The 10,367-nt window shown below is 39.2% G+C and overlaps 1 protein-coding gene across 1 annotated transcript; it reads right to left on the bottom strand.

Moving 5' to 3' along the window:
- Positions 1-677: 677 nt before the first annotated feature.
- On the bottom strand, positions 678-9,672 carry abch1 (ATP-binding cassette, sub-family H, member 1). The gene is made up of 20 exons (XM_085922091.1): positions 9,622-9,672; positions 8,372-8,514; positions 7,677-7,836; positions 7,457-7,611; positions 6,802-6,909; positions 6,299-6,392; positions 5,326-5,400; positions 5,072-5,252; positions 4,819-4,915; positions 4,583-4,751; positions 4,365-4,465; positions 3,530-3,600; positions 3,400-3,449; positions 3,119-3,175; positions 2,971-3,041; positions 2,811-2,899; positions 2,602-2,705; positions 2,360-2,519; positions 2,194-2,298; positions 678-2,108 (listed from the first exon to the last, which is right to left on the bottom strand). Exons 2-20 carry the CDS (start codon positions 8,500-8,502, stop codon positions 2,002-2,004), a joined length of 2,085 nt encoding a protein of 694 aa, XP_085778217.1. The 5' UTR covers positions 8,503-8,514; positions 9,622-9,672; the 3' UTR covers positions 678-2,001.
- Between the last annotated feature and the right edge of the window lie 695 nt (positions 9,673-10,367).

The following is a 10,367-nucleotide window of genomic DNA, read 5'->3' as shown; positions in this document are numbered from 1 at the left end:
GTTTCAAAGTAACAAGGTTTGGAAATCAAAACGCACATGATCATTGTAATAATGAACAGAAAAAGAAAACTAGTAATTACAAATACATTGAGATGAGGCACACCTGAACAAGACGTCTGGAAGGAGCTGATTGGGTTGTTTTTTCATGACATTTTGAACGAGCACGTATTGCGAAAAGTCTCAGGACACCAGTTCATTTGAAGGTGGGGAAAAATTAATTGCATTTGCAAATCATCGGCGTAAAAAGCGTCAGGATATTTGACGAGGTTGTAAAAATGCTAATGAAGCGGCTGGGTAATAAGGCTTTTTTTTTTTTTTTTGAAGTATTAACCTTCAACACACTGTAAGAAGCCTATTTCAACCAAAACAACAAAATAATTAACTGGAAACTGCAGCAAGAGGTTTAGTGTGTGTGTGTCAGTCATTTTTTTTAGTGCGAACTTATCTAATTAATCAAAACTAATATATTTTTTTCGAGCGTAAAGCAACCTACTTTTTTTTAAAAATCCTTCAGAATAAATGTGTTCCTCAGCTTTTCAAGTTCTAAACAAAAACAGTCCAATGTTGTAGAAATATAGTGATGGCCTGCCCTCTACTGGTAGTATCTCGAATTACATCACACAGAGTCTAATGTAAAAACCAAAAACATAGTTAGCAATTTATCTTTTATGATTTTATTGACCGCTGAGTAAAAGATCCATCATACAAATAATACCAAGTGTGACATGATGATGTCGCATAATAACGTCACGTGAGCAGTGAAGTGGTCAGCTGACCTACGAGTGGCATCCACTCTGTCCAGCAAAGTGGAATTACAGCATAAAAAATAACAGTCATGTAAACAAAAATAATACACAATACAACGTCACATTTTTCCCCATCATAAAGTTCACAGAAAGAAAATACTGCATGAACAGAGGTTTAGGGTTAGCAAATATTTATCCACTTTGGAGCGCCTCTGTACTCCATTATGACAATACACGTAAAATATTATTTAACAGATAGGTTAAATATGTATATAAGATAAAAATTGTTTATTTTGACAATAAAATAAAAGTTCAGTCTTTTTATTTTGGTTCTTTATATCTTGACCAGTTATTTGACAAAGCTAAATGCAAACATGTATAGTTTATTTTAAACTTATATTATTGTCCATAATAGGCAATTGTTTAATGAGATATATGAATAAGAGAAAAATTTGTGAGAAAACACCTTTCAATTATTTTTAACAAAAGTGGCTAAATTAATAGAAATTATACTGTAAAAATATTATGAGAAAAATATTTCAACCTCTTTTTCATATATTGACAATATTAATTAAAACGATTAATTTTTACAGTCCGAATTATTTAATAAAATAAACAGTATAGCACTGTCCAGTTTACATTTTTTGCACTATTGGTCTAGCAGCCTCATTGTTATATATAGGCAACATTATGTTGTCAAGAGATTTAGAAAGTAGCTTTAGATAGTCGATAAGTAGTTAAGTTTTTGATAGTAGATAACAGTTTTATAAATAGTTTTAGTTTTCAAGACTTGTGGATAGTAGATAAGTAGTTTAGTTTTAGATAGTAGATCATAACAAGCCAAACTAGTTGAGTTAGGCATATTTTGTTTTACCAAAAACGTCCGTACTGTTTTACAAAAAATGTCCGTACTGTTTCAATCAATGACAGCGTAGTCAATTTGTGATTTCAGCGTAGTCAATTTGTGATTTCCTCTTTTTGTAAATTATTTTCCAGGTGATTTCGCCCGATGACGACGATGATATGGTTTACAATAAATGTATTAACCGATTGTTTAATTACATTAATGACCTCAAGAAAATGATCGGGGGTGGGGGTGGGGGGGAAATGATTGATCACAATAACATTCCAGGACTTTGGATCACGTAAATACTTTGGCCAGCCCTGATGTAAAAGCCTTCACATACACAATACAATGTCCTTTTCTATGGGCAGCACATGCAGGCATTCTACTTGCGTATGCGTATGTGTGTGTTTACTTCCTGAATTTCAAAATAAGAGTTGCCACAATGATGAAGAACGTGTTCCAGCCCAGAGTGACAACGAAGCCTCGCCAAACCATCATGTAAGTCAGATCCCAACCTGAAGGACACAAAAAGACACAAAATGTCGATCTAAGCATTTTAATACCATTCAGTATTTATTATTTCTATATATATGTGTGTACCTCTGTACATGATGCATCGCAATGCTTGTGAGGCGTAAGTTTGGGGCAGGGCCAGGCTGAGGTAGCGCAGAGGGTACGGAATAGATTCCACAGGCCAGATGATGCCTAATATGACATCATATCGGATCACGTAAAATTCAACATTGAATATAAAATGACTGCCTACCGCTCATGATAAGGTTAGGGTAGAAGAGTCCGAGCGCGGCCTGATTGGCGTTCTGCTCGTCATCGATGGCGGCGGAGATGACCAGGCCGAAGGAGATGCCGGTGATGCCCTGGAGTATGATGAGCAGCACGATGAGAACCAGGGAGCCTTCGTTAGGCATCTGCAAACAAACACAAGAAGCGAACTCTAATTAAAATCTCATTTTTACACACTGATCAATATCAAACGTGTTTAACTGGCACCTTGAAGACGAGCAGGACAAAGAGCAACATGAGGATGATCTGGACGCTAATCACGAGTAGCTGAGAGAAAAGGTGAGCCAGCATTGTCTCCAGCGAGCTCACACCTGATCGATACACATGATAAGAGAATGAAATCCTATTTTCCATAACATGCCAAAATGTCAAGTATTACTGTTGAAATGTAATCTATGATATCACCAATTGACTACCTGCAACCCAGCATCGGTCCAGAAGACCCTCTTTCCTCTCCAGGACAAAGGAGAGGGCGGTCAGGCCCAAGGCCAAGTAGAAGGCGATGCTGGACAACAACAAGAAGTTCAATTTTGTGCTCTCCATTTTGTGTGTCTCTCATTTAGTTTTGGAACTGACCTGAGAACAGCGCCCGGCATGACGAATGTAGTAAAGTCTGTGTTCTGTTTGCCATAAATGGCTTCTTCAAACTACACAACAAAGAAAATTAGAGTTAGAAAATATGATATAGAAGTACTACTACATTATGCGATATTGTTTTGTTCACCTTTATGGGCAAGGCATACTTGTACGACATGTCGCCTAGCTGGCTCTTCACAAAAGCCTGTACAGGAAACAATAGAAAATTAAATAAGGCGAAGAGTAGCGCTTTCTACTGGACAAAATAATAATTGAAAATGGAAACCCAATCGTAGATTGTAAGGCCATATATGTATATGTTGGATCAAAAAGTGGCTTTTTACACGAGAATGTCTGTATTTATTTTCATTGATTGTCAAATGAGAACATTTTTATAACTTCTTTAGAATAAATTAAAAGCATCCTCACCTGGAAGGCGTTGTACAACTTTTGCTGCAGCATCAAGGCGATTTGTTTATCTGGAAAAACAAAATGACTTCTTTTTAACATTGAAGGTAGTGTCATAACACTTGAAGAAAATATTTAGCCATCTACTTACTAGTCTGGTCCAGCCAGACATGCACTGACCCTTCATCTATCACCGCCTTGGACACATTCTTCAGTAACATCCTGGAAGAGCAATAATCTAGATGTTTATGTTCCAAAATATGGAGGATATAAAAAGTCCACACAACCTTAAACCCAAGATAATATAAGAGACAATGAAACCAAAACCCATTTTTATCTTTTTGTGCCAGAGAGGAAGTTAAAATAAAAATGTAGTTGCGGAAGTCTAAACACCCTTCAAAAAAATTCACTCCTGTTCATTATCTTTTTGCTTTGTAGTTTTTTTTTTTAGCTGACTTCTCTGTCAATTTCATACCTAACAAAGATGATTTGTAATTAAAAGTCCCAAGAAAAGGGAACGCCTTCTTGTTAAATTGCAAACAAGTGAAGTTTCTTCATTGGCTTCTCACTTAACATAGCTCCCTTATTATGTGTGCCAAGCTCTCAATCAAATCCAGGAACTTTTTGATGCTCTGCTTGAAAGTAACCTTTTGAGCTACTTCACCTATTGGTTCACCTTCGACACGCTCCACGTGAAGCATGCGCTGTGATCGTTGCCAAATACTGTGCCAACGTAACGAATCTGCCCTGCAGCTAGGAATCATGTGACACTTTAGATATTTTTCAACGGCGGCGTTGTCTGCTGCGGCTTTTTCGTGACGCACGAGTATGGCAGGTACACAACAGCATGTTGCTGAGTCAAGGTGTTTCCTCAAGGCTGTAGCTTTTTTTTTTGTTTTTTTTGTTGCCGTGACCTACGCAGTTCTCATTTTGCATTAATATGATACAGATTTGAATCAGTGTGTGTATATCGATGGCGTGCGTACCTATTAAATAGGGAGCTGCTGAAGTCCTTGCCAAAGCCGATGACGCCCCAGTACTTTCCTTCATGGATCCCTTTAAAAGCCTCCGCATAAGATAAGTTGACCTGTCCAATCATACAATAGCACATTAGCCACCATATGCACAATTTGATCCTTTTTTTTTTTTTTTTCTATTGTGCCATATGACAGTTATTGCAAAAATAGTATGTTAAAAGTACTACCTGCTTCATACTGTCATTATCCAAAAAAGAGAGCAGCGAGTGGCTGAAAGCAAGCGGGGAGGTCTCGTTGTTGACCACGGCAATTTGAATCCCTTTCGCGTCTCCACCGACGCACAAGCAGATGAGCGACATCTGGATGACGGGAAGCAGGAACTGGAAACACAAGGAGCTGCGAAGGACGACATTGTCAGAAATGACGCCCGACGTTCGGATTTTTTTGTGGTGGTACGACGTACCCTGGCATTCTCCTCATTCGGAGTAGGGTTTTAATGGTGAGGGCGACAATGTTCCTCCACTTGGGAATCACGTGTCGGACTCGGACCTTCCAGTCCACTGTGGAATCACAATCGCTAAGTGGTCACATAAATCTCGAAACATAAAATATAAAGAATTCATTTTCACTGTGACCAAACCACCCACATAACTTTGTCGGCTAACTTTATGCTAACAATAGGCAGGCTGACGAAACTAGCATCGATCTTCCCCAACCTGAATGGCTGACGACTTCCCCAGTGTTTTTGGGCACGGTGGCAAGGATGGGTCTACTCTCGTCCCGCCCACTTTCAAACGATTGGCTGTTTCCCAACACGTCGTCTTGGGTACCGGAGACTCGCTTAACGCACATCTGGTCTGAAGTTTCGCATAGTTGCAGGAAGGCATGCTCCAGAGTCTAAAATAGGGAACACATCATGGATTAAGTTTCAACTCTACTATAAGCCAAAACAGTGACACTTGCAACTCACTGTAGAGCTTTGCATCTTCATGACAGCTTCTGGAGTTCCCTCAGCTAACAAACAGCCGTTCCTCATCAAGCCCACCTAGATGGGGTCAACAAATATTACAATGCCAAAAGTTAAGTGAGCTAGCTTCATGCTAACAAACAATGCAAAATGTCATAGACGGGCTGGTGAAACTAGCATTGTTGAACGTATAAAACTTTAAGCAAGAAATATTTGAACACCAAAGGTGAAGCAACAAAGACAGACAATATAACAATACTCACAGCTATATTTTTTTTTGTATACACGGAAAAAAAGGACCAATATTACTGCGACTTATTGACCCATTTCTTCTGCATCCAAATGAGTATTGCTCGCAACCAAAGTCAATTAGGTGCAGAACACATGTACGACTATGCAAGAATGTTTCAACCTACTTCCTTTAACTAAGCACTTTACTAACACTCATACATGTGTTAAGTCAGAAAATGAATTCCAGCCACCTGACTGGTTTGACCAGAGAACTCGTGCTTCCTTGTTAACAAAGAGCCACCTTGGGCTGTTTTTTTTTTCTGGATGTGTGACTGCAGAAACGCAATCACATTAATTATAAAACGTAAATGCATGCTAGAGTATGCTATTTTATCCTTCTGCAAATTATTTCTCTTCATTGTTTAAAACAATGGAGAACACCAACAAGCTCAAACAATCGTTAAGTAGGTTCCTATGGTATTTTGAACTTAATCTTTCTGAACCGCCTGAACCGAAAACAGAGACGATTATAAAGGACGACTCTGCTATGGAATTCATACAAGAATTTAAAATTGGGATTTCATACATAAAGGAGATTAACAATGAATTCATGTGAAGCAAAGTATTCACTGGTCCACAAAGGGATTATTCAAAATGTCTGCATGCTAAGCTAATTAGCACCACAACACAAATGGACAGTCACGTAATTCTCTTTTTAAGGTAAACCAGATCTCGATTTCCTCACCACGTTGGCTTGTCTGGCTTCCTCGATGTAGTGCGTGGTGATGATGACCGACACTTTACCCGTCTTCACGATGTCCACAAGATGTTGCCAAATCCTGGAAACGACATCAAGTTACATTTGAAAGTGGATCGACAGACAGACTGACAAGACAAGCAGTTGGATAGACGGATAAATGATCTAAATTCATGTACATTTTTATTAGCTGCTCCAATTCACAGTGGTGACTCAATTAGTTGCTAGCTATCTTGTAAAAGGATGACCCACGTTGTACTCCGGTGATGAATAATCACTGATGAATATTTCAAGTAGAGCGCTACATCTAGCTAGAGGCACATGTCAGGTTTCATGTTTCCTTTTCTTTTGGTCACAGAAGCGACAAGGAACGAATACTACTATGCTCACGCAGAGTTTCATTTCTCCTGCGGGCGTCATGAGTGCTTGTGTACGAAAATTGCAGATGAGAATGTAAAGAAGAGGTTGCAGACAAAGTCATTTAAACATACTTGGCCCTGAGGACTGGGTCCACTCCCACTGTGGGTTCATCAAGAATGAGCAGCTCAGGATTCTGGAGCAGCGCCGCCGCCAAAGACACCCTCCGCTTCTGGCCGCCACTGCAACAACACAGAAAATTAATCAAATAAAATTCACATTTTTTTTAATACAAGACATCATATGTGTCCTCTTACAGCCCCCTTAAAAAATAAATGATAATTTTACATCTATTTAAAATAAAAATGGAAATAAGCAACCTAACTTACTAAACATGACTGCAACTGTAACATTACATGGGACATGAATATTACATGGGGCGCTAATGAAGCGGCTTTCAGCGGCCTCTTTGGAGAACAAAGCTCTTATGTAAGCTACCCGGAGCAATAGGAGGCCGTTAAGAGCATTATGTCAATATGTATACTGTAGTATAGTGCAGACAGTCATCCGCACCTTATACTTCACTTCCTGTTTAGTCTACAGTGTTACCTCGACTTTTTTTTTTTTCTGCTTTGACTTCCAAGTAAAACACTTATATTTTTATAGGGTATAATATTGTAGAAGCTATTTGTCTTATTACAAAAGACGTGTTTTATGCCCGGCTGGAACGGATTAACGACATTTCCATTCATTTCAATGAGGAAAGATACTCTGAGATGTATTATTTACCTGAGATTACGAACCAACCGGTCCTTCTGCGGCAGATCCAAGAACTCAATGAGAAAATTAATGCGGGCCTGGGTTTCCCTCAGAGTCAGCCCGTGGATTCGTCCGTAGAAGGTGAGCGTGTTGCTGATGGTGAATTCGTTGTACAAAGCCAGTTCCTGGGTGAAGCAGCATGTGACTCACAATGCATTTGTAGGAATGAAGCAGGTGTGAAAAGGCTTACTTGGGGCATGTAGCCCACCATCCTGCCCGGCACGCCGTGGCCGGGGAACGCAGGCGGCTTCCCTAACACGCTGATGTAACCCCGAGAGAGGCTCAGAGTTCCCACGATGCATTTCAGCATGGTGGTCTTGCCGCAGCCGCTGGGGCCCAGGAGGCTGTATCTGCCAGGAGAAAATAAAATAACAAATTCCCAAAATGTCCATTTTCATAGATAACATCAGAAGTTGATTTTTCTTTCAGAATAAAATCAGATTGCTTTGAGAGCAAGACTATGCGTGGGTGACTGTGTAAGAAAAACTGATGATGGCAACCAAGATAAAATATCCGTAGTACGCCTGGAATATGATGACTATGAGTTATTATTGTTAAAAAATAAAATTGTATTTTTCCCCAAAGAATAAAGACATTAATCATGTGTCATTTGCAAGCTGAGTTGTGATTGGTTGTTACCTTAAGCATGTGATGTCATTTTTTTAGTCGCCAGCAAGCGGCAAAATGCATTTTGAAGGTTTTAATTGTACATTAAGTTATCAAATGAAGTCAAATGTTGCAATCCGTATACATTTCGGATCATGTTTTGAACAAAGTGTTTCCACCCACATGTTTTTGTGGCCAAGCCAATTGCAGGTGTCACTGGAGGAATGCAGCAAGGCATTTGTTGAATGAATAATACCGCAACCCACGTCAAGTACTTACATTTGTCCCTGTGGCACGGTGAGGTTGAGGTTGTTGAGGACTTGTAGTTTTCCATACGAGCGGCAAACATCTCGGCATTGAATGGCCGGGTCTCCCAGCGTGGGCGGCGACGCCTCCGGGTCGTCCTTCATGTTGTTTTGTTGCTGCAAAGAGTAGCCATGATTGTCATCATACACAATTTCAGCAGATCCCTTTGGTCTTTATTGTGCGAGAAGCTACAAGAAGCTTTGATGACAACCATAAGACCAGCTCATTACTATATAGTGATGACGTAGGAAAAAAAAAACATTATGGTGTGCCAGAATGAAATATAAAGTCGTTGGATTTTAATATTCGATTAATCTGTCAGTTATTTTGTCGATTAATCGAATAAAAAACAAAATTTGAATTTGTATCCCTAAATTATTTCAAATTGAAAATTCAGCAAGTGTTTTGGTCTGTACCATGTAATAAAATGGAAATGGTCGTAGCTTCAAGACATTTAACAACAGAAACAGGCCACACGGCCACATTCCATCAAGTCTTCAACTTCAACACACATTCAGCTTTGTTTGATCTCCGAGGCTCGACTTGCTTTCACTTCAATTTAACATCCTTAAACCCATTTCAAAGTAAAGACAAGCAATAATCGGTCACAATCTTGCAGGTCAGCTAGTAACGAGCTAGCTTGCGAGCTAACTCACCCAATTACCTACTTTTTGTCAAGAATGTTGGGCTGAACAATGAAACATGAAAAGCCGAAGAGATTTGAGATTTGTTTGCTTTATTTTTATAATCTGATTTATGACTTAGTAACCCATGTTTACATAATACTTATTTAGTGCAAATGTATTTAAATAAAAATCATTTACTGTTATACAGATTTAGTCTATGTGTGTTTAAAAAAAAATGCAGGAGAGTATTTTTTAATATTTTTCAAAATTCATCAGCCTTGCAAGACTGCAAACACAAAAAGCATTTTTCCCATTTCACCCCAATATGAGCCACAATTAAGACAAAAATCTGAAAAAATACACTTAAACACATTTAAATGAAAAAAATGTTCTTTCTTCTACATTAATCCAACATTTTCCCAGCAGGCAGATTAAAGCGGGAGGCTGGTGCTGTTGCATAATAATAATCTGCTGCCTTTCACTTCTGCCACTACGACCTACATCTTCTGACACGTCTAAATCACATCCAGGACAGCAGAAATCCATCCCGCAGTGGCAGCAAAGCACAAATTTCAGATAAGAGGAGGCAAAACTTACAGAAAGATGCAGAAGAAACGATAAGACGTGCAGAGGATGAAGATGGAGTGATGAAGTGTCACACTGACAACAACTACAAGAACCCGGGCCTTATTAGGGCATGCTTGCAAAGTGGGAGAACAGGTTCAGTCAAAAAAGACACACACGCACATGCGCACACACACAGTTGTAAGGTGCTGAACAGGTTACACTAACTAACCCCATTCAACCATATTCTAGAGCACATGTCAAGTGCCAAGTGGGATGGAGCCTATCCCAGATGAGTTTTTGTAAAAAAAAATTGCAGGGCACTTGTAGAAAAAAATAAATATTTAAAATCACATTCACATCTATGGAGATTAGGAATGATCAATGAAACTTAAAATAGGTATTGGAAAAGTTCAACTTTTAGGCGACACGCTTGACTAGTCTCGAGTCACGTGAGAACAGAATAGGCAGGATTCGAACCGTCAACCTCATAACTGCAGTCAACATGCTAACTAGGCCACAATGCTACCTAGACTAGAACATTTCCGCATAATAATCTGCTTTTGAAAAATGATTCTTACCAGGATACCATGCAAGAATTAGCTCCATGCATGCATTCGTGCAACTGTGCTGAAAAGCGTTTGTTTCACTTTCCATTCCAGGAATAATTCTCTTCTCGTTGCTGCAACCAAGTGGAGAAAAATGATCCTGACAGGCGCGTTTACGCACACAAATTACAACAGTGTCGTCTCTATTTCTACCGATGCATCATTCTTCCC

Source organism: Syngnathus leptorhynchus, chromosome 10 (genome assembly GCF_054491065.1).
Source record: "Syngnathus leptorhynchus isolate UIUO chromosome 10, UIUO_Slep, whole genome shotgun sequence".
NCBI classification, from domain to species: domain Eukaryota; kingdom Metazoa; phylum Chordata; class Actinopteri; order Syngnathiformes; family Syngnathidae; genus Syngnathus; species Syngnathus leptorhynchus.
Note: the sequence above shows the minus strand (reverse complement) of the source record. Positions and strands in the feature narration are given on the sequence as shown.

What these genes read in the sequence shown, in the direction of transcription:
- abch1 (XM_085922091.1), bottom strand. Translation starts at nt 8,502, where the DNA reads ATGAAGGACGACCCGGAGGCGTCGCCGCCCACGCTGGGAGACCCGGCC. An exon ending in AAGCCAGACAAGCCAACGTG is followed by an intron (nt 5,401 to 6,298) that starts GTGAGGAAATCG and finishes GACCCCATCTAG; the next exon opens with GTGGGCTTGATGAGGAACGG. An exon ending in ATAATGACAGTATGAAGCAG is followed by an intron (nt 4,466 to 4,582) that starts GTAGTACTTTTA and finishes ATGATTGGACAG; the next exon opens with GTCAACTTATCTTATGCGGA.